The sequence below is a fragment of the Suncus etruscus genome, chromosome 6 (genome assembly GCF_024139225.1).
Source record: "Suncus etruscus isolate mSunEtr1 chromosome 6, mSunEtr1.pri.cur, whole genome shotgun sequence".
In the NCBI taxonomy this organism is placed as follows: domain Eukaryota; kingdom Metazoa; phylum Chordata; class Mammalia; order Eulipotyphla; family Soricidae; genus Suncus; species Suncus etruscus.
The window spans coordinates 61,646,765-61,672,158 of record NC_064853.1 but is presented as its reverse complement, the minus strand read 5'-3'; the positions used below and the strand labels follow the sequence as shown (position 1 = coordinate 61,672,158).

The following is a 25,394-nucleotide window of genomic DNA, read 5'->3' as shown; positions in this document are numbered from 1 at the left end:
GTATTTTTCTAGGAATCTGTCTATTTCTGCTGGGTTCTCTAGTCTAGTTGAGTATAGTTGTTCATAGTATGATCTCATGATATGTTGTATTTCTTGGGGTTCTGTTGTAATCTCTCTCCTTTCATTTGTGATCCTACTGATTTGGGTGTTTTCCCTCTTTTCTTTGGTGAGTTTTGCCAGTGATTTGTCTATTTTGTTTATTTTTTCGAAGAACCAACTCCTGGTCTCATTGATTTTTTGTATTGTTTTCTTAGTTTCTATGTTATTTATTTCTGCTCTGGTTTTTATTATTTCTTGCCTTCTGGTCGTGGTTGGGTTTCTCTGCTGTTGCTGTTCCAATTCCTTGAGATGATCGTTTAAACTGTTGATTTTATTGTTTTCCTGTTTCTTGACATAGGCCTGTATTGCTATGAGTTTCCCCCTAATTACTGCTTTTGCTGGGTCCCACAAATTTTGACAAGTTGTCTCCTCATTGTCATTTGTCTCAAGGAATCTTTTTATTTCTTCCTTGAGTTGTTCTTTGATCCAGTTGTTGTTGAGCAGCATGTTGTTTAATCTCCAGGTATTAGTTTTTCTCCATTGTTTCTTCTTGACATCAATTTTGACCTCTGTTGCATAGTGATCTGAAAGGGTACTTCTAATGATCCTTACCTTTGTGGTCTTATATAGGTTGGCTTTTTATCCTAAGACATGGTCTATTCTGGAGAAGGTTCCATGTGGGTTTGAGAAGAATGTGTATTCTGCTTTCTGGGGATGGAGGGCTCTAAATAAGTCTATTAGCCCTAAGTCTTCTAATTTTTCATTTAGAGCTCTTATTTCCTTGCTATTTTTCTGTTTGGTGGATCTGTCCAGTGGTGATAGTGGAGTATTGAGGTCCCCTACTATTATCACATTTCCCTTTATGTGTTTCTCCAGGTTTGCCAGTAGTTGCCTCCCATATTTTCTGGCTTTATATTAGGTGCATAGATATTGACCAGGGTTAGTACTTCTTGATCCAATGTTCCCTTAATCAGTAGGTAGTGACCCTCTTTGTCTTTGATCACTTTCTTGAGATTGAATGCAATTTGGTCTGATACCAGAATGGCTGTCCCTGCTCTTTTTTGTTTTCCATTGGCCTGTATAATTACTTTCCATCCCTTTTTTTAAGCCGGTGCTTATCCTGTAGTTGTAGGTGTGTTTCTTGGAGACAGCAGAAGTCTGGTTTATTTTTCCTAACCCAGTTCTCTACTATGTGTCTTTTAATTGGAGAGTTTAGTCCATTAACATTTAGGGAAATTATTGAGAGAGAGGACTGTTGTGCAGTTGTATTGTGTGGAGTGGTTGATGTTACAATCGGGGGTTTGGATTGTGTAATTTGTCTCTGAGTAGGTCGTTTAAGATCGGCTTAGTTTGCACAAATAGTTCTAGCTCGTTCATGTTTGAGAATGTTTTTAGTCTGCCCTCCCATATGAATGATAGTTTTGCTGGGTATTGGACCCTGGGTTGGAAATATCTTTCATTCAGTCGTTTAAATATGTCATTCCACTGTCTTCTTGCTTGAATTATTTCCAATGGGAGATCTGGTTTGATTCTTATGACCTTTCCTTTGTACTTTAGGGTTTTTTTCTCCCTTATTGCTTTCAGGAGTTCCTCTTTCTCTTTGTTTTTTTGCCATTTGGATTATTATGTGTCTTGGTGTGGGTTTATTAGGGTCTATTTTATTAGGGACTCTCTTGACTTCCTGGATTTGTCCTGAAGTGTCTTTCCAGAGGGTGGGGAAATTCTCTGTTATTATCTCCCTGACTACCTATTCTTCCCCCTTCCCTATTTCCTCCCCTTCTGGTATACCCACAATTCTTAGATTGTTTCTTTTGTCCTTGTTCATTAGATATTGGATTTTTCCTTCCAGTGCTTTGCCTTTTATTTCTTTGTTGGTTTCTTGATCATTTTTTGATTGCAGTTTTCCTTCGAGTTCTTCTATGTGCTTCTCCAACTCTGTGTTTCTGCTTGTAAGGCTTGTTACTTTGTCTTTTAAATCCTTCACTTCTTTTTGTATGGAATCTCTCATGTTCTTTGACATTTCTTCTTTAATTTGGCTGATTCGTTCATCGATGGCTTTCTTATACTCAGTTGCTAGGGTTTCTTTCAATTCTTTTAGTAATTTTTGCATTTCCTTCCTCATGGCTGCTTTTAGGTCTTCTTCCCATGGATCTGTGCGTTTTGGTGGACTAGGAAACTTGATAGGGTTTGTCATGGTGTCTCCAGTTATTAGGGATCTCCTTGATTTACACATAATTCTTTGTATTTAATGGTGTGTTTTGGAGTGCTGTGGCTTCTAATTTCAGCCTGCTTTGGTCCCCTTCCTGTAGGTGTTTCTAGAGGGGGCTGTTGGGTGAGCTTGTTGAACCTAGCCCTTTCTCCTCCCCTTTGCTACCTAGAGTTCAGCCTTCCTTTGGTCCCCTGTGGCGTGAAGATGGGTCACTTTCCTGAGGGTGGTTCTAGAGGGGGCTGTTGGGTGAGCTTGTTGAACCTAGCTCTTTCTTCTCCCCTTGCTACTTAGAGGTCCGCCTTGTCACTTTTCTGCTCCTTATTTCAGCCAGTGGTGCAGTTCCGCTCCTGGCCACAATGATTGCTGGTGATGTTGAGCCTAGCTCTCTGTCCTCCCTCCTCTCTCTGGGTGTTTATGGAGCTCTACCCCCTCCAAGTCTCTGCCAGTCGGCTCTCCACTCGGGCTTGGGGTTCCTGGCTTCGCGACAGGCAGCCACATGGGAGCGAGACACTCAACCGGCCGTACCCCGCTGGGTTTGTGTTCCCTAAGTCTGCGACGGCGGCTGCTTGGGAGCGAGACACTCTCCCGGCCTTTCCCCGCTGGGTTTGGTGTCCCTGAGTCTGCGATGGCGGCCGCTTGGGAGCGAGACACTCACCCGGCCGTTCCCCGCTGGGTATGGGGTCCCTGAGTCTGCAATGGTGGCCACTTGGGAGCGAGACTCTCACCCGGGCGTTCCCCGCTGGGTTTGGGGTCCCTAAGTCTGCGACGGCGGCCACTTGGGAGCGAGACAGTCACCCGGCCATTCCCCGCTGGGTTTGGGGTCCCTGAGTCTGCGACGGCGGCCGCTTGGGAGCGAGACACTCACCCGGCCATTCCCTGCTGGGTTTGGGGTCCCTGAGTCTGCGACGGCGGTCGCTTGGGAGCGAGATACTCACCCGGCCATTTCCCGCTGGGTTTGGGGTCCCTGAGTCTGCAATGGCGGCCGCTTGGGAGCAAGACACTCACTCAGGCGTTCCCCGCTGGGTTTGGGGTCCCTAAGTCTGTGACGGCGGCCACTTGGGAGCGAGACAGTCACCCAGCCGTTCCCTGCTGGGTTTGGGGTCCCTGAGTCTGCGACGGCGGCCGCTTGGGAGCGAGACACTCACCTGGCCGTTCCCCGCTGGGTTTGGGGTCCCTGAGTCTGCAATGGCGGCCACCTGGGCGCAACTAACTTTTGTATATTAGTATCTGTAATGATTTTGCTCTATGGACTTTGCTGTATTGTTTTATTGTTTCTAGAAGCTTTTATTGTGCTTATTTAGAGACTTTTATGTATATCATTATCTCAAAATAGAGATAATTTTAAATCTCTTTTCTAACTTAGAATTCTTTTAATTTCTTCTCTTGTCTGATTGCTATTGCTAGAAATTTTAATACTGTGTTAAATAAAAGCAGAATGACTGTAGTGGAAATGCTTTCATATTTTCACCAGTAAGAATAATTTTGGCTGTGGATGTTTTATAGAAGGCTGTTACTGTCTTGTAAATATTCTTTCCACACCTATTTTTCTGAGGTTTGAATCATGAGTGGAAGTTGGATTTTGTCAAATGCTTTCTCTGCACTGATTGAAATGACCATGTGGTTTTTATCCTCCCTTTTACTGATGTGGTGTAGTATGTTGATTAATTTGGATATATTGAGCTATCCTTGCATCCATGGGATGTAAACTTGTTGGCCCTGATGTATAATCTTTATGATGTAATGTTTGATTCAGTTTGCTAAGATATTATTAAGAGTTTTTGCATCAATGTTTTTAGTGAGATTGATCTGTATTTTTTTTTCTTGGTAGTATGCCTGTCAGCTTTGGGAATGAGTGATGGTATTAGGGAAGATTTCCATCTCTTAAATATTCTGGAAGAGGCTAAGAATCAATGATAGTAATTCTCTGAATGTTTAATAAAACTCACCATATATCTGTCTGGTGCTGGACTTTATTACTGGGGAGTTTAACTACTATTTCAATTTTCTTATGATTGGCCTGTTTAGGCTTTCTACTTCTTCTTCCTTCAGTTTTCGGAAATTATGTTTCCAGAAATCTGTTCTTTTGTCCTAGGTTCTCTAGCTTAACAGCATACAGTTGGTCATAATAAATTCTCATGATGTCTTGTATTTCTTAAAGTTCTGTTGTAATCTCTCTCCTTTCATTTTTGATCTAATTTATTTGAGGATTTAGTTTTTTTTCTTATGAGTTTTGGCAATGGTTTTCTATCTTGTTTATTCTTACTAAAAACTATCCCCTGGTTTTATCAATTATTTGTATTGTTTTTCTTGTTTCTTTATTGTTGATTTCTACTCTGGTTTTTTTATTATTTCTTTACTTTTGCTTGTGTTTTGGTTCCTTTACTGTCTCAAAATTAATTGTAAAAAAAAAGATGTGTAGACAATCTAACACCTGAAATCTAAACAACATGCTGCTCAACAATAGCTGGCTAAAGGAGAAATCAAGAAAGAATAAAGAGAGTCTTTGAGACTAAGATAATGAAGAAATGAGTTACCAAAATCTATGGCACACAGAAAAAGCTTCAAATAGGTGGAAACTCTTAGCAATACAGGTTTACATAAGAAAAGAAGAAAAAGACAAAATCAACTACCTAATGGCACACCTTAATTACCAGTTATTTTTCATGATAATAAAATGTAAAGATTTACTTTCTCTTCAACTTTAAAAGATATAATATTATATTTTAACTATAATGACTAGTATGTATATTAGATCTAGAATTTAATATAATTACATATAATATCTTATAGACTGTTATAACTAGAAATGTGTACAACAACAAATATCTCCTACTTTTTACCACTTCTGGTCACTATCATTCTAATATGTTTCAGTGACTTGGTTTTTGTTAGATTTCTCAAACAAGTGTTTCATGTAAAATCTAATTTTACTCTATTACTTATATCAGCCTGTCATATTCATTTTAAATATTGGATATGCTTAATTTTTGTATTTTTTAAGAATTCACAAAATTCAATAGACTATCAGTGACTCTACTTAAGACTACATTATTTGAGTAGTTACCTGCCTGTATGTTAAAACAAATTATTATATTTAATTTTTCTAAGAAAGGCATTAGTCACACTGACTCTAAAGTAGCTTAGTTTTGACAACTGTTATTTTTATCTTGGCTTCCTTCTTTGGACATGTGGAAAGTTAGAATCCTAAAACACTCTTTTTACAAAGCTGGCCTATGTAAGGATTCATAGTTTAAATCAAGTAAGTTTTATGCATAAAATTTTTTCAATTATGTATACTACCAAAATTTTAAATGTAGAAATAAATAGTAATATTTACTGGGGCTGGAGCGGTGTTGCAAGTGGTAAGGCATCTGCCTTGCACATGCTAGCCTAGGATGTACCACAATCTGGCATCCAATATGGTCCCCCAGGCTAGGAGCGAATTCTGAGCTCATATCCAGGAGTAACCCCTGAGCATCACTGGATGTGGCCAAAAAAATTACTTAAAAATGCTACAATGTCTTTTCATTATTTATATATTTTTTAAGTTTATAAAGTGAGATCATTATTTCTGTGTCCTATTCTTTGTGTCACTCTTATGAAATCATCCAGCAAAAATCAGAAGGACTAAACACCAAGATATATATATATATATATATATATATATATATATATATATATATATATATATATATATATATATATATATATATATATTCACTTGCTGAGAAAAATTTTCTTTGGCTTGTTAGTACTAAATTGAAGTTTTGGATAAAACAGAGATTCCCCTGATGAAAGCAACTTCAATTCTCACTACAGTGTGACAGTCTTAATACATTTACAGGCAAACGTCTCCCAAAATCATTTAGCTCTTCACCTTTCATTATGTCATATTCTGCATTCTCTATGATAGAGTCTTGTCTCCAAGACAATTAGGATAGCTTTACTGAATTTCATATAAATTTTGGAGGGGCAGTTTTTTAGAGTAAAACAAATCTCTCAACTAATATTATTCTCTCTTAGAATAAAACAAGATACTCAACAAAGTATTTTTAATAGTAATTTTTATTTTGACCAAAGTGGATTACATATCTTTCACAGTAATATTTTAGGTACATATTAACATTGAATCAGAGGAATTTCCACCACCAAAGTTGTCCTCCCTCCACCCCATTTTAGCATCCCATCCATATACCCCTCCCTTACCCCCCAGACTGCTAGTATAAGTGGTCCCCTCTGGGTCTAGCTTTCAACAAAGTATTTTTTTACCCAGATCCATTTGTTAAAGATCAGTAAACTAAGGGCACACAAGACAAGTAGCTTGTATGCCATATTGATATATATTAAACTAGCCCAAGTTAGATATGAGTTTATTGCATTCACCAATATTATAAATCACCATATTATAGAATTTAATTATTTTACCTTTGGCTATTATTTTTATCTTATTTTCTCCACCCCCTACCTTTTAGCTATTATTGTATCCCTTATTTTTGGTAAGTTTAAAGAAGGCAGGTACTCAAGGTCAATTTACATATTGCATCAAGAGTACATACATTTATTTGTAAAAATATGTAATTTATTTGTTGATAATATATCAACAAGTAAAAGAACCAATCAGTTCAAAATCTGGAACTGGTAAAACTGGTATTAAATTCTGGGGCAGGCAAGGTGGCGCTAGAGGTAAGGTCTCTGCCTTTCAAGCGCTAGCCAAGGAAGGACCTCGGTTCGATCCCTGGCATCCCATATGGTCCCCCCAAGCCAGGGGCAAGTTCTGAGCGCTTAGCCAGGAGTAACCCCTGAGCATCAAATGGGTGTGGCCTGAAAATCCAAAAAAAAAAAAAAACTGGTATTAAATTCTACTGCTGGTGCTTACTAAAATAACAAGAATGTGGAGATGTAATAAAACTCAGGCATTTAAGTTCTAATCAGATGAGCTAAGGTTCAATTCTATGTGAACTGAATTTGTATGTGAACCTAATTTGTAGAATATTAATTTCTCAGCTTTTCTGTCCACAGGCGCCCTTGGATACAAAGGGCGGACAAACTAAGGTGGCTATTCGGGATACCACACAGGATACCATACCTTGCATGCACTACGAGATGGCCACGAGAAAACTCTTTAACATATACTTTATCTCTAGGTAATACCTCCATTTAGGAATTGAAGCACGTGATCATTCAGATCATTGAAGCAGTACCTGAGACGTACAGACTTAAACCACAGGCTCGATTCTTCGAACACTTTTAATTAAACCAGCATTCCCTTGCTATTCTTTCCTCTCTTCTTACTACTTTTCTTTTTTTCTCTCTCTCTATTCTGCTTATTACTTTTTTCTCTTTCTCTTCCCCTTTTCTCTCTAAGGTATTTTCTCTTTTCTCTTCCTTCATACCCTTCCCATATACCTTCCCCTTTCTCCCCTCCGGAAATCCAACTATCCCTTTACCCCTCAGTCCCATCCAGATCTTCCACCATATTAAAATTTTTCACCCTCAGTCCTTATTCTATTAGGCATCAAGATCGACCTCCTACTCAACGAACCAGTACCCTACACCCAGGCGAGGGGACACCCAGATAAACCCACACCTCGTCTCCTGAAAGAAAAGACAGCCAACTCCCCTGTGGACTCATGCTGCGAGGCCCTCCCTACTAACTCTCCCTAACGTGGACTGTTCCTTGAAACTGGGCCTAGCTCCAAAAGTATCCCCAATGCAAGAACTCTTCCAAGACCTCCCTGCTGCAAATTTTAATAATCTGAAAAAATTGTAATCAAATTCTTGTCGTTGATTTCTCCTTTCAGTTCATGATTGCCCCCAATTTAACGTTTTTTTTGCCTGTTTCACTAGTTTATCTCCCCCATTGTTTTACATTTGTTTCTTTAGTCCTAGTACCACTGTGTTTTGGTTGTTTTAATGCCTAAATTGACTGTTAGATCAAAAATTGCCTTATTACCTCTTAAATATAATCTTGTGTCTCTCCCCGCTGCAGTACAAAAATCAAACACTGCCATCACCCTAGCCTTATTAAAAGGCCTAGGTGTTATTGGTGTAAGCACAAATATTTATTCATTGGTTCATACTCTAGAATCTGCTAATGCCTTATAACTGTTGCTAAAAATGTTTACAAACTTAAAGAAGTTTTCACTACTGTTGATTTCCTAGCAAAGAGTGCAGAATAACCGCTGTCGTTCAAAATTGAACATTTTTTTTTGAGGGAGGGGGGAATTTGTGTCATCCTTAGAGTAAACTGTTGCTTTTTAAAATAAATTCGGCTTAGCTAGAGATAGCATTCAACACATAGAGGATAATTTAGTAAATAGACAAAAAGATATAGAGCAGAGTGAGAGCTGGTACAAAAATTGGTTTTCTACCACTCCATGGATAACAACAGTGCTCCCAGCCTTTTTGGGGCCCTTCATTGGCTTTATGTTGCTAGTTTCCTTTGGTCCTTGGGCTTTTTGCAAACTCACCACCTTCGTAAAGAATCAAGTGGATGAAGCAACCAAAAAGGACTCAAAGGTTCTATACCAACAACTATGCACCTCAGAAGACCAGCTGACACCTGACATCTCCCCTCCTGCCAACTCTCCGCCACTTAAGTTTGAAGTTATCGAGGAGCTGGCGCATAGACCTCAATCTGTGCCTTGCCAAGCTTTAGAAACGACTGAATCAAGGGTATCAGATGCGGTGACTGGAAGCCCCACACCTCTTCACCCAGTGTGGCCAGTCCACCGAGGCACATCTGTCCCTTCTATATTGTATACTAAACAGGGGGAGATGTGGGAGATCGAGCACCCCACATATCAAAGGAACTCTGAATGAATTTTCCACCGCCTGTCTGATTCAAGCCACAAAAGTTTGCATAGCCCTGAACCAACAGAAAACTCTGCAAATAAATTTAGCTCAGCACAAAGAATCTGGCTTAACCAGATGCCTTAACCTTTCCATGGAACCTGTTTTTGTAACTGCTCTCAAGCATGTAGTTATAGATATGTTTTTGTAAAGTTTAAATTATGATCCTTATTGCTTGCACAAAAGATAGATCTAAATGGAAAATGGGCTAAACAAATAATTGTATTTGCGTAAATATCAATTAGTTATTTGTTTAAGAATTTGCTTCCCCTCCCCCCATCCTGCCAGGTTTCTCTTTATCCTTCCCGCCATCAAAATGTGTTTATGCTCCCATTGGTTAAAATTGTTGTACTTGTACAAATCTGATTGGTTTATGTTTCAATCCTATGTTACTAAAATAGGCCCTGGATTGAGCTATTATGAAAGGGGCCCTTGGGCTACTGTGAAGGTAAGAAGTGCTCAGGCCATGGGGGTATTTTTGGAAAGATGTGTGCAGAAATAATGTTAGCCGTATATTAACTTCTGATCCTCAATAAAAATAAGCTATTAAAAAAAAGTATATTAATTTACAAAGGCATACCTTTAAAAAATAGGAGTGGAGGTGACATAACTAATTTTTTAACTTTTTATGTTTTTTATTAATATCTTTATTTAAACATCTTGATTTCAAATATAATTGTAGTTAGGTTTTGGTCACGTAAAGAACACCCCCCTTCACCAGTGCAACATTCCCATCACCAATGTCCCAAATCTTCCTCCTCCCCATCCCACCTTACCTGCACTCTAGACAGGCTTACAACTTCCCTCATTTGTTCACATTGTTATGATACTTCTCAATGTAGTTATTTCTCTAACTGCACTCATCACTCTCTGTGGTGTGAGCTTCATGCTGTGAGCTGGACCTTCTAGCCCTCATCTCTTTAGTCTCTGAGAATCATTGCAAAACATGTCTTTTATTTTTCTTAAACCCCATAGATGCATGAGACTATTCTGCGTCTATCTCTCTCACTTGCTTATTATCTGTTCCCATAAAAAGGGTATTAAGAATAACACTTGTCCTATTGGCCTTACAGAGTATCTATTAAACAAAATGAAGCAATTTTATATAGGTAGATTTAATACAAAGCAATAATTATCACTCATCAAATACTTTCACATAATAAATAACAGAGTACTTTAATATTTTTGCATGTATGCAGAATCCTATCTTGTTTCCAGTAGCCTAACGGCAAAAGAAATCCATTCTAACTGATCTCAACCTGATCGTTTTAGAAAGTTATTGAATTAATTAGTAAATATCAGTACTGATTATTGCATCTATAGTTAATTATCTTATTAATGAAAAACTAATGAACAGAAGTCCCACATAGGAAGTTATTGTTTTTATAGTTGTTTATAGTTATACTGCTATACTTATAAGTATCAAATAGATTTTTTGTTAGGAAAATGTTCCTTTGCAAAGAGTAATAACGACCCATAGGCCTAAGTAAATATGACTTCTATAAGAAATCACTTAAAGACACATTAAACTATGAATCAGAATGAGTTTAAGACAAAGAAATCATTTTTATTTATTGGAAATGTAAATTCTTTAAAGTCCATTATTATTGATACTCTGACAATACAAATTTTTTATACTTATTTAAACTTTAGTAGGTAATATAAAACCCCCAAACTTATAAAGTGTCTTGTTAAGTGTTACACAGCTATATTACAGTTATTAAAGAAAAGTTGTAGGTATTTATAATGGTAATTTTAGAAGAAAAAATACTATGGCATTAATTATACCTAACTAAATTTTTTAAGTCCATTCAAAATAAAATACAATTTAGAATGCAATGTTTAATGCTTTTGACTAAAATCTGAGTTTACCTGTACCATATAGATACATATTTGTTATATATGCATATCTTCACCAAGTTATTTAGCTCAAGTTATTTATTTATCTAACATGTTTTAGAAATTATGATGTGTTAGGGTACTGGTGTTTGTATGTGGAGAAAGGTGATTTTCATAAATTCAATTTTTAACGTTCTATTTCATTTAATCATCAAACAAGCTCATGACAGAACTCCTCAATATTCAGAAATAATAGTGAACCCCTGGGCTTTTTGAACTTTTAACTAACACGGAGGCATTTTAAAGTGTCTGCTGGCTTGCCTACACTAGATGAAGCATTATTTTTAGACTTACCTCAGATGACCTTTTGTTTAAGGTTGCTTCCAGATCTTACATTTATAAAGGCTGTTTAAATTTTGGATCTTTACATTTTCAGAAAATTATCTAGCTACAGCCCTGGGCTGTACTCATGAGACTTCTCTAAAGAGGAAAAGAAACCCCAATGTACTCGTTTTTGATATTCACCTACTAGAAATGAATACATTAGGATTATAAGTCAGTAACAACATGGAATATCTAGTTTCATCTGTAAGCCAAGATAAAACTTATTTGTAGAGAAAAAATAAGTCATATTATCATATTCATCTTTAATAAACAAAACCTTATTAAAAGAACAATTAGAAATGCAATTTGAGAAGAAATTTTAGTTTCAAGTGTCAAAGCCAGACATCTTAGTCCCGGATCTTGGCTTCCAAACTTATACTTTGCTTTACCTATTTATCAGATCAATAGGAAGTAACACACACACACACACACACACACACACACACACACACACACCTCTCCCTATTGGCCAGCCAGGCTATATTGGAAACAGGACTAATATTAATCAGAGTAATTCAAAGCAGTTTAAGGAGAAACAGTTTATACAGTTATTTTTTATTTTTTTCTATATTTTTTCTTCCCAATTCTTCACATGATTATTTGCCATAGAAAGAGGAAGGGGAAATCTCCCAGAACTAATAGAAAATAAGTCAGAAGTATTACTGGTCACAGAAAATTCAGTTTTCACAGGCATGTGAACAGTGACATTGTATAAGACACAAATTGTTTATGACTATATAAGACTAAGTTTCATGCAGAAAAATTTTCCAGACTGTATCATGTATATGAGAATGGAAATTTGATGTGCAATGATGCTAAGACAAATACAAAAGTTGGTATAGAACTTCATTTCACCACAGCTTCGGTTGCCTGGGTTGATCCAGGTTGGCTGCTGTGTCGTCATCTTTTATCTCCTCATAATTTCTCAACAGTTGTGTACTGATCCCACATCTATTTTCTCATATACACAGAGACCCAGCCCTGTACCAAATGCATGCAGATTTTTGTCATCAGTTGTTGGTCCATAAAAAAAATCCCTGTATGGCCACAGTGTGAGTTTACCATGATATGAGTATTCTCATAGGATTGTAAATATGGGGGGGGGGGGGCTAAAAGAAGCACAGCATGGGAGAAGGGGAAAATGCATGACATTACAAAAAAAAAAAGAATGTGAATAATGAGCTTATTTGTGAATAATGAACTTATACATCTGCCATTCTTAGAGACTCTGTTTTCTGATTAAAACTTTATAAGATTTTGGGGCCGGAGTGATAGCACAGCGGTAGGCTTTTGCCTTGCATGCTGCTGACCCAGGACGAACCTGGGTTTAATCCCCGGAGTTCCATATGGTTCCCCTAGCCAGGAGTGATTTCTGAGTGTATAGCCAGGAGTAACCCCTGAGTGTCACCGGGTGTGCCCCCCAAATAAAAACTTTATAACAAATTATTAACATACTTACTTAAGCACCATGATTACAAGCATGTTTGTTTGGGTTTCAGTCATAAAGAAGTACACCCTCCCATCATCACTGCAACCTTCCCACCACCAATGCCTCCCGTATCCCTCCTCTCCTACTACCTGCCTGCCTTCGAGACAGACATTCTAGTTCTCTCACTCACTGCCATTATCTTGGTAGTTGTTGGTACAGATATTTCTCTAACTGTACTCACCAATCTTTGCGTTAAGCTTCATATCGAGGGCTGGTCATTTCAAACCTCATTTTTATTGTCTCTGGGTATTATTACTGTACTCTCTTTTATATTTCTTAAATCCCACAGATGAGTGAGACTATTCTGTGTCTATATCTCTCTCTGACTCCTTTCACTCAGCATAATAGTTTCCATGTTCATTCATGTATAGAAAATTTTCTTGATTTCATTTACCTGCCAAATGCATAGTATTCCATTGTGTATATGTACCACAGTTTCTTTAGCCACTCATCTGTTGGGCATCTGAGTTGTTTCCAGGTTCTGGCTATTGTAAATAGAGCTGTAATGAACATAAGTGTGCAGAGGGCATTTTTGTATTGTGTTTTTGTGTTTCTAGGGAATATCCCTAAGAGTGGTTTTGCTGGATCATATGGGAGAGTAAAAGTATAAGTTTTGACTCAGTTCAAATATGACATATTTAGTTCAGAATTAACCTTAGTATAAGAATTACATCTTAGGGTATGCATTTTATTTTTAATAATTACAAGAGAAATAAACTAATAAGATATACAGGTAAGATGAATCATATTCTTATTTACCAAAATAGCCAATGAACAATTTTAATATAAAAATACCATAAATTTATAATGGGAACTAAACAAAAAAGGAATATAAATTATCCTAATAAAGTTTTTATGAGTAAATATTAAACATTTCCTTGACAGTAGCTATATGCTACCCATACATTCTATACTCAATACTCACACCAAACTTATTATAGATAAATAAAAGTGAAGCAATCAGTTTTCATATAAAACAAATTTTAAGAAGAATAAGTAAGTGTAATTAAGAGAGAAAAACATTAAAATATTTTAAAGCCTGTAGCTATCCAGCATAACATTATTAAGCCAAACCCAAGAGTGGTCCTCAGAGCTACAGACACTTTCTTGAAATAAGGTACAGTTAAGTTGGCATTTAATAAAATCTAGGCAAACACAAGAAGATATAATTCCTTAAAGAAAGAAAGCTTTCTCCAAAGTTTTTCAATATGCTCCCTATTCCTTTCAGCCAACATGATACAGGGGAAAAAATGTAATAACCATTCTATGCAGTATCGGTAGAGAGATTTTTCAGGGAAAGCTTAGAATCATTGTGTCAGATACCTCAATCTATGCAAAATGAACAAAAGTAAGATGCAAAGATTCATTGCAGCTATCTATGCATGCAACTAGAATCCAAAATATAATGATTAAAGACTAACATGGCAGAAAACAAAGAATTTAATGTTTATAAAAACTTTAAAGATAGGAGTTGGAGTCATAGTACCACAGCTAAGGCTTTTTCTTTGCATGTGGCTCACTTTGGTTCAATATATGGCACTGGTTCAATATGGTCCCTTGAGTTCCACCAGGTGTATCTCTGAATGCAGAACACCGAGAAACAATAGTTTTGCTGATATAGTTTTTCCCCACAAAACAATTAAATTCACCACAGGCAAACTATTTCATTGTACTGGTTTCAGTCTTGTCTTCATTGATTTGGCTCTCCTAACAAAGGAAACAAAAACAAAAAAACAAGAGACTATGTAAAATTTGAAAGTATCTATACTGTGAGAGAAATCTTTCAAATTATATGAAATATTCAAACACATACGTTTGATAAAGACATAATATACTATATATACATATATAAAGAACCTCCTAAACTTCAAAAAATACCATCAAAAGGGAGAAGAGCTGAATGACACTTCTCCACAGAGGACACGCAATATAAATGATCACAGGCACATAAAAATCACCATCACTCATTACAAGTAACATGCAAATCAAAATGACAATGATATATATAAAACTGATGAAAATGACCTATATAAAAGAGCTAGAATAAAGAAGTCCCATCTGTGATAGGGAGAAAATAGAACAATTATATGCTGGTGGTAGAAATATAAGCTGCTTCAGAGTTGTGGAAAACAGTAAGGAGTATTTATTAAACAAAACAAAATTAACACACAAAATACTAGAAAGAAATAATAGAAGTATTGTACAGACAAGTAATTTTACTCCTAGTGGTTCACCCAAAGAACTCAGAAACATTATTTTGAAATGCTATATGTACTCTTAAGTTCCTTGGGGCACTATTGATAATGGACACTATTTAGAAATAATCTAAGTAACCAATTATAAATTAGCACATAAAATGTGTATATAAACTCAACAAAAATACTTCCAAGCACAAAAATATAAATTTTGTGCTTTGTTAGCACATAGATATGATGAACTAGAGGGAATCAAGCTATGTGAAAATAAGTAAAAAAAAAAAGAGAGAGAGAAATATGAATACTAGGTTATGTAAGGAATAAAAAAAGACAAGAACATCTCTATATATGTAAAGTCCAATTAAATAAAAATCTTAAAAGTCCATATATAGTACATTGGATAAGATTATTGTCCTGCACGTGGCCAATTCCAATTTGCTCTCTAGCATCAAATATGGTCCTCTAAACACTGGCAAGAATGATACCTGAGTATGAGCCAGAAATAAGCCCTACACATGATTAGGTGTTGCCCTAAATCAATAATTCTAGAAATAAAATAACATAACAAAAATAATCAGATTACCAAGAAGGCAGAAAAATAAGCTAAAAAAAAACCCAATTGACTATGGTGGAACATATTACCACTTTGATGATAGATGATTTCTTATATAATGATGTAAATCCAACATTCTTTTTTGTTGTTGTGTTGTTGTTGTTTGGGTCACACCCAGCAATGCTCAGGGGTTATTCCTGGCTCCAGGCTCAGAAATTGCTCCTGGCAGGCACGGGGGACCATATGGGGCTCCGGGATTTGAACCAATGACCTCCTGCATGAAAGGCAAACGCCTTACCTCCATGCTATCTCTCCGGCCCCAAAATCTAACATTCTTTTAAATTTGTTATGTCAGCAAATATTAAAAATATTTTCTAACTGGTGTGTTCTCATCTAGACTCTACACATATCCTGAGTTACCTTAATCTCAGTGATTTACAATTACTTGCTTTTCCCTATCCTGTTACGCAAATAGAATTATAATAGTAGATACTTTATTCAAGACAAAAATACACTATAAACCTTTTGCCTATTTTGTCTAAAATAAAAACAACATATTTCAAAAGTTCGAAAGTAACTTCAAATATCAAATACATTGCATATAAAAAGTAAACAAATTAGAAATCACCTGTTCCTGGATTGACTACTATATTAGAACAAAAAGCAAGTCACAATTAATATCACTAAGAAAACAACAAACAAAACTAGATATTGATATGGATTAGGCAATTTTATTTTGTCAATGTTAAGTAGTTAAATTAATCATTTAATATAGTATGGCTTTAAGAGATAATATTTAAATAAAAATATATTGAGGCAATATTTTACTGTAAAGGTCTTGATATTTATCACTTCCTCTTAATGATTTTGGAAATAAAAAGAATCTGTGACTTAGTACACTTCAATAAAAATAGGGAAATACAAATAATGAAAAGGTAGAATTTAATACAATAATTTCTTGTCTTATAATTCTACTCTTCTAAATTTTATATGTTTGAAATTATGACTCTAGAAAAGTATTCAAAGCAACAACTTTAAAGAAAATTTATTTTAAATTCAAAAAAATAAAAATGTTTAAGCTAGGGGCCAGAGAGATAGCATGGAGGAAAGTCATTTGCCTTTCATGCAGAAGGACGATGGTTCGAGTCCTGGCATCCCATATGGTACCCTGAGACTGCCAGGAGCAATTTCTGAGCATAGAGTCAGGAGTAACCCTTGAGCACCGCCGGGTGTGACCCAAAAAACAAAATAAATAAAAAATAAAATAAATTTAAGATAGCTAGCTAAAAAGTAAAATACTCAGAAAGAACACAAGAATTAAATAATTACAATGAATGTATTAAAATACTAAGATAAATATTTCAAAAGCAACTTTATAATAAGGATCCAACATATTCAGACTAAGTTTCTTTATAAAAGAAAGTGAAATAGAACAGAAAAGCAATTTAATTCTACAGAAGCAGAATATTTCACTGTAGAATTTTATTTTGCAAAGACTCCTATATTTTAAAAAATGCTGTTATTAACTAAATATAATCCTATCCCTTTGCTGAAATTAAAGAAATAAGAGGAAAAATATTCAAGTTCAGAGTCACAGAAAAGGGAACCAGGCAGGTTTAAAGTGAAAAGTCAAAGTGGAATTTAGAAGCAGAAAATGATTAATCAAAATGTATCAGTTTTTTAAGAGAATAGTAATTCAAGGAATTAACCTCAGCAACTTATTTAAATATAAAGGCTTAAGATATTCTCAATTAAAAAGAAACTCAGGGACCCAGAGTAATAGCACAGCAGTAGGGCCTTGCCTTGTCTTGCCTTGCAAGTGGCTGACCCAGGACGGACCTGAGCTCTATCCCCAGGGTCCCATATGGTCCTCCAGCAACAATTTCGGAGAGCCAGTAGGGGTAACATCGGAGTGTCACAGGGTGTGGCCCAAAAACAAACAAACAAAAAGGAACTCAGGCAATAGAGTCCTACCTCAAAATAATCGAAAATTAAATTCAAAAAAAAAAACACAAAATAAAACAAATGGGGAGTTGGAAAGAAATGGAAAACCTCTGCTAATAGAGAATCATAAACATTATTCTGAGTTATAAGATAGAGGATAAATATACAAAGCTAAGCCAAAACCAAATTGTGATCTACTCATGTAAACTAGCTAACTTGCCAATCAACCATATCTAAGATAATATGTATTTAATAGTTTTTAGATTACATATGACTAGAAATACAACCCCTAATAAGTAACCTTTTAATTCTCAAATCAATCTACCTCTATTGGCTAAAGCTCAATCAGAGTTGAGTAAAATTGCTTACTGTTTATAATCTAGCCCCATATTCAAGAAGTTTATACAAAATTATTGTTAAATTACATAAATTTACCAAATTTTTACTGTTTTGTGAGCATTTTCTTTTCTGTGAAAAGACAATTCCAAGGGACCTGAGCGTTATCTCAACAGATAGCGATATTACTTTGCACATGGCCAATCCTAGTTCAACCTTCAGCAACCTGTATGATCCCTTAGCACTGCTGGGAGAAATTCCTGAGCACAGAGCCAAGAATCACGTGACCCTTGGCACCTCCAGGTGTGACCCCAAAAGGAATAAAAAGATAGTTTCACCTAAGCAACAGCATTCTTGTGGTTAAAAAAAAAAAGTACTAAAATGTTCTTTACTTTTTTCATTTTTTTTAATATATGTTTGTTAAATTGGAAAAATATATTGAACTTATATTTTATTTTTGGGCCACACCTGGTGATATTTGGGGATCATTCCCAGAAGTACATGAAGAAACATGAGTGCCTGTAATCAAACCCTGGGTTTTGGCTCCTAAAGCATGTGTTTTACCATTTGAACTATCTTCATCTTTTATTCAATCTCTTTTTAAAAGTATATTTTCGGGTTTATTTATGATGTCAGGAAAGCTTAAAATGATGCTGAACATATTATTTTCAGAGCGCTAAGAGTGTGTGAGAGTTTGGAGCTTACCTTTACCAGTAACTTTTTGTTTTGTTTAGTTTTTGTTTTTGTTTTAGGGCCACACCCGGTGACGCTCAGGAGTTACTTGTGGCTATGCACTCAGAAATCCCTCCTGGCTTGGGGGACCATATGGGACGCCAGGGGATCGAGCACCACGGTCCGTCTTAGACTAGCGCTTGCAAGGAAAGATGCCTTACTTCTAGTGTCATCGCTCCAGTCCCTACACTAACTTTTAATATTGATTCAATTTTTAAAGTCACATGTCTTTTAAAAAACATAATGCTAAAAATAAGTATTTTAGGCTAACAAAGGAGAATATAACTAGTAGTTAAAATAAGAGTTGTGTAATATTACACAAATTTATATATGAGGCCCAGAGAAATACCTGATCTGTCTTTACGACTTGTGTGAAATGATTTTCTGAAAACAAAAATCGTGTTGAGAGAAGTAAGCCAGAAGAAAAAGGACAAATATAGCTTGTTCTCACATATCTGTGGTATATAGAAAAAAAGATGAGGAAATGTAATGTAGTAAAGGGCAAATGCTTAGCTAGCCCTTGACCTAAGACTATAGGGACGGAAAGGGTAGAGAATTAAAAATAACATGGAAAGAAGATGAGAAAAGATGGTAATAGTAATGAGGGACCTGGAGTCAGGGACCTCAGATGTACTAGAAATTTATATTTGAGACTGGTCAAGCTAATGGTCGACCATCTCATATGGTCCCCAAATCAAGTGTTCAATAACATCGAAAACAGAAACTCTAATTTACCAACACTGAATGTACCTGACATGGTGGTGGATGAGAAGGGCAGAAGGTTGCATTAAAACACAGGTGGAAAAAGTTGAGTCTTCTGGTGGTAGTGGTGTTAAAATGGTGGATGCCTAAAATTCAATTATCAATCACTTTGAAAATCACTAAATAAAAATATAACTTAAAATAAATAAATAAATAAAAATATAACTTAAATAATGGCCAGATTATGCTTACTTTGAATAGAATGCTTATCTTGCATGCAGCTGATCCAGGCTCAATCCCCAGAAACACATCTGGACACCCAAGAATGCTAGGAAAAATCTCTGAGTACAAAGCCAGGAGTAAACCCTAAGCACTGCTGGGTATGGCCCAAAATTAAAAGTTAAATTACTAATGAAATGACAAATCTGTATATTTTTCTTATGATTTTCTAGATTATATTCTATTTATTGAATATTAAGTCATATGATGCACAAGATCTGCCCATCGGCATCATTGTCATTAACTCAGGCATCACTGAATGTGGAGAATCTGAGTTCTCACCCATTACAAACATACTGAATTAGAAATACATTTTATCAAGATCTCTCAGGGGGTTAATTATTTGTTGAAACTAGATAGATTGGACCTAGCATGTGCAAGGCATGAGTCTCCACCCTTTCTCTTAGTACCACAAGAACCTCCTACTCAGCGTGGCAGCATTTGACCCTAGTGGTACATAAATAAGGATTTCATAAAGTTCTTTGAAATAGCCATTCATTGGTTTTGTAAAACAAAAAAAAATTGTTTCTATCCACATGAAAATTTTTATTACATAATTTACATTATTTATGAGTTCCAAAGGAAATTATTTTTGGTTTGTCTGGGCAACAACACATTTTATAACATTTTCAAGATAACATAAGGTGATATTTGAGAAAACAGACAAAAGGTTGATGGTCAAAATTGAGATACAGGAAATGTTTGTTGTTAGCCTTTTTGCTTAAGATGAGAATATTGAAAAGTGAAGCAGAGTTTAAAATAATTAGAGTAGAGGGACTGGGGGATGAATAGCATTATCTGCATCATTTAACAGCAAATTTGATTCTTTTGCCAAAAGATCTAAAAATTGTTTCTAAGAGAGAGTACAGCAGGTAGGCCATTTGCCTTGTATGTGTGACCAACCTGGGTTTGATCCCCAGGATTTCATATGATCACCAAGCACCATTAAATCTTGAGGAATGAACCAGGAGTAACTGCTGAGCATTGCTTGGTGTGCCTCCCTCTCTAGTCAATAAAATAAAATAAAATAAAATAAAATAAAATAAAATAAAATAAAATAAAATAAAATAAACTGTTTTTATCAGCAGTGGTATCTAAGAATGGTTTACTGTGATCCTTGAATATATTAGTATATTCAATTTCTAAAATTTTAGAAGTAGCTATTGATAATGATTCATCAGTTGTACTTCTTAATTGAGAAATAAAGAAGAAAAAGTATTGCTTTGTTAATAGGGTTAGAAAGTCCTAAATTTATTGTTTAAGGTCTCTGTGATGTCTGACTTAAAATAAAAATAGAAATAATATATTAAATCAACTATTTTAAAACTCTGAATGAGTATTAAAAACTAAAAAAATACTAGATTTATGAAATTTGAGCAGTTCATGTCAGGCAACAGAGTATATGAGATTGCCATTAATAGTAGATTGCCATCAATTTTGGTTTGTCACAGTTGTTAACCCCAAATTACTTTTCTCACATCAAAAGAACACTTCTATATTACTTTCCTTCTAATTTTTCCTACTTTAAGAAAAAGAGGCTACTTAAAGTCATAACAAAACATCTGTAAAATGAATTTATTTCAAGGTTAATTCACATACTATTTATACTATAGTAAAAGCTGTATCATTTTTAAAGATAACTTTATACATTTTAAGATAATTATATACTGGTCCTTAGATTAAAAAGGCCAAAACAGGATAATCACAGTACTAGTTCCTATTGAACAATTTTAATTTTTGGAATATGACTTATTCTTATATTATGGTAAAGGTGAAGTAATCAGAGTGAATGAAGAAGTGTTGCTGTGTGTTCAAGCCTTTCATGATGCTGAGCCAGATTAGATCCCTGGAACATGTTCTCTTGAACATCATTGTTAGGTGAGAACCTCATGTATGATTCCTGACACTGAATCCCTAGACTAAACATTGCTAAGAATAGCGCTATGCATCCTGAGTAACACTTGGAAACTATACTCCCAAAAGAATATATATATAATTTTGTGCTGCCTAATTTTTTATAATAGAAAAAATCCAACAGAAAAGATCTAAATCAGATTATTATTTTGTTTCCCTAAATTGATCACAATTTAGTTTCTTCATCTTGTTTTCTTCAAATTAGGGGAAAAAAGTTATTCAAATAGTTTCTTAAAGTAACATTTGTAATATGTAAATGTAATATGTAAAGTAAATTTGTAATATGTAATTATTCAAAATGACTTGCTAAATTCCAGTCAAAATTTCAGAGAAAAATTTTAGATTTCATCCCATAGTTATACTTACTTTTTAATGATTATTATTATTTTAGTTTGGGGGTCATATCTAACAGAACTCAAGATTACTCCTTGTTCTGAGCTCAGAAATTACTCTTGGCAGGTTCAAAGGACCAAATCCAAGTCAGCTGTGTGCAAGGCAAACGCCCTACACCCGTACTCTCTCTCTCTCTCTCTCGCTCTCTCTCTCTCTCTCTGTGCCCCCCATAGTTAAAGTATTTTAATGCACTGCTAGTTTCTCTGATTCAGATATATCTATTTTTTATTAAAATAAAGAATTTTATTATAAAATAATTTACATTGCATGATTACAAATTGGTATTAACATGTGAAAAACATTATCTTTAAAGTACTACTGGCATTAGTACCCAAAATATCATGATTTTATTAATTACATGCTTTATATTTATTCCCAGTCCTGATTCAAAATTAAAAATTCAAAAAGGATAGTCATTTGTCAATGTATAAAATAATTAATGTCTTTATAGTTACTTGTACATAGAATTATATATCAATGATATATATACATGATGATAAATAAATTAATCAGAAATTTAAAAGATAAATTTGTGCACTATAGAAATATTTTACTATCAATAACAATAAGTTAATGTAATTATAGAGTTATATATTAACATATATTAATATACATATAGCATGTATGTATAATACATGGCATAATATATAACCTATATACTAATAGTATATTATTGTATAGTATAACATAATATACACTAGTATAGAAATACATCATTCTAGTATAAAAGAGTAGTTCCTATGAATTTCAGACCAAATATTAGTGAATAAATTAGAAGGGTACCTTGGATTATATTAATGGGTACAGGTATACTGATACAATATGAAAAATATGAAGCACCCAAAGTATCTTCTAAGCAATAATTTCCATTTCTATACTACAAATAATACTTAAGACTACTGATGTATAGTCATTAGCGATTTTATCATGATTTATTATTATTTCTTCTGCTTTTTATATTCTATTGTATACTCTGGTCTATGAGACTAGGTCCATGTGATTATTATGAGATAAGTTAATCATGAGGGCCAAAAAGAATGGCAAATAAAAGCCAAACGAATGGGAACAAAACTAAAAATGTGGGGCCAGAGCAGTGGCGTGGAGTGGTAAGGTGTCTGACTTGCTGGCACTAGCCTAGGACGGACTGCAGTTTGATCCCCCAGTTTCCCATATGGTCCCGTATGGTCCTCCAAGCCAGGAGTGAATTTTGAGCTCTATAGCCAGGAGTAACCCCTGAGTGTCACCAGGTGTGGTTCCCCGAAACACAAACAAAAACAAAAACAAAAAACTAAAGATGTTTGTGCTGCAAGGAGACTGAAAAAAAAATTTTGAATATACATCTTTCTTAATGAGATGTACGGAATGTCACAGCTCAATACTATTAATATTTTATTATAAGAAAAATATTAATGGAATTCAAATTATAACTCTTAATAAAAAACAAATTAGATACCCAGAAGTGATCATTTTTGGTGTGCTACAATTATCAGTGTCTATCCTATATTAATAACTCCCCAATATACTAAATAAAAGCATAAAGGCAAGCTATTTCAAGGGAGTAAATCACTGTAAGTTACAAATAATGTAAATTTTAAGTTATAAGTAAAATTAATTACAATACCTTGTGTCTTCTTCAGAGACAAATTCAAGTTCACTCATGATGTTTTCTCTGGCTTCCTAAGACAATGCTTACCAAGTGCATGATTTTTAAATTCTAGCAGAACTAATATTTGGATTAGACAATGAGGATCTAGAATCTAAACATTTTGGGGGAGATAGACACTAAGCATTGGTAGGTTTGTTTATATACTAACTGGCAAGGTTATTTTTCTATCTGATTTGTTTTGTTTGTGCCTTTTTCTAACCACACAAAGAAAAATATTGACATTTAAAAATCAAAAGCAAGAATTCCTGACTCTGCGTTGGCACTGAGACCACTCTCACTGCTGTTACTTATTACTTATTTCTAGAATCTTACCTTTACAAAATAATTGCTCAAAAATTAAGTTTAAAACATACTTCTCAACATTCAAAGTGGATCTTAAATAACAACTCTGAAAAATCAAATCAACTCCCCCTTAAAGAATTTTTCTATCAGAGAGGATGAAAGCAGTTTCTGGTCATTAGAAAAAAGGCTATTCAAACACAGCATCTAGATTATGATAATTAATGCCATATAGTTTACAGCTCATTTTTTCTAATAGTAATTCTGAGGTATTTAAAATATCAATAAGCTAAATCATAGATATATTACAATTGTGTTTCACCCATTTTTATTCCCTACACTACATGGTCTGCCTGGACTTCCTTGGCTGTGGCCATGGAGAGGACAAGTGCTTCTTGATATTCCTGGAGATCCTTGGGTACTGAATAGATGTGTCTGAACAGGAAGTGCTCCTAGTCCCACTGAAATTTAGGGCTCTACCACAGAGACACCAGTCAAGTAGCCAAAAACTTCTGGAAATGGCCCAAGTTCCTCTGAGCACTGCTTGAAAGAGCTACTAATCAGGGGTGGCGAGTAAGTTCGACACAAAGAACCAAAATTTTAAACTGTGAGAGTCAGAGAGCCACATCACACAGTGACCTGCCAAAACAGACAAACACTCACACAAAAGCATATAATTTTAACAATAATATATTAAACACATATTGCATTTTGCCATTTTGAATGAGGGTAAAATTTTTGTTTGCCACCCCAGTATTAAATGATTAATAAACTTGATCTTTTCATTTTAGTAATAGTTATTAATAAATTATACTATTTAATAATTTCAATAGGTAGAATTTAAATGAAAATAGTTTTATTTGCTAAAAATGCAACTGTTTGGCAATAATTAAATATGTTGTTTTACCAATCATTCTAACAAAAATAAAACAGTTTATTAATTGATTTTGTTTAATTAATTATTATATTTATTTATTTAATCATATATATTAATCATATTTTCAAATAATTACCTTATAAAAGTAATATTTACATTAAGTCATAGAAATTAGTTTTGTGTATTTGCATGTCTTATATGTTAACCAATGAAATAGTTTCCAGTAAAATATACATTTAGTATATAAATTTATTCATATAGTATATGAATTCATATAATTTATATATAATATTCATATATATTATTAATTTAATGCAGAAAGATTATCTTACACATTTTGATGTCTGAGGTGAGTCTTACAGTCTAATTATTTTTGGAAAAATATTGTCATATTATTTATTATATTATAATTTGTCCCCTAAATCATTAAAATTATTTGGTAGCTGAGTCATTTTTAAACCACTGTGTAATAATGTTACCACAATTTAACTCCAATAGGAAGTAACATTTGATATACTGCATAATTGCATATACTACATAATTATATTGCATAATTATACATTTGTAATGTTTTTTTAATTTGTTCGGGCACCAAACCCAGAGATACTTAGGGGTTACTCTTGACTCTGCATTCAGGAATCAGTCCTAGCAGTACTTAGGGGACCAGATGAGATGTTGAGGATTGAACCTTATCAGCTCAGGCAAGACAAGT

At 34.6% G+C, this 25,394-nt stretch overlaps 1 protein-coding gene across 1 annotated transcript in view; it reads right to left on the bottom strand.

Annotated features, from left to right (window-relative positions):
• Positions 1–2,670: 2,670 nt before the first annotated feature.
• The window catches only part of ZBBX (zinc finger B-box domain containing), a 133,883-nt gene continuing 111,159 nt past the window's right edge, over positions 2,671–25,394 (bottom strand). Inside the window, exons 15-16 of the mRNA XM_049775576.1 lie at positions 3,394–3,454; positions 2,671–3,023 (exon numbers count right to left, since the gene is read on the bottom strand). Of these exons, the coding sequence (XP_049631533.1) occupies positions 2,671–3,023; positions 3,394–3,454 (414 nt within the window). The remainder of the gene's footprint in view (positions 3,024–3,393; positions 3,455–25,394) is intronic.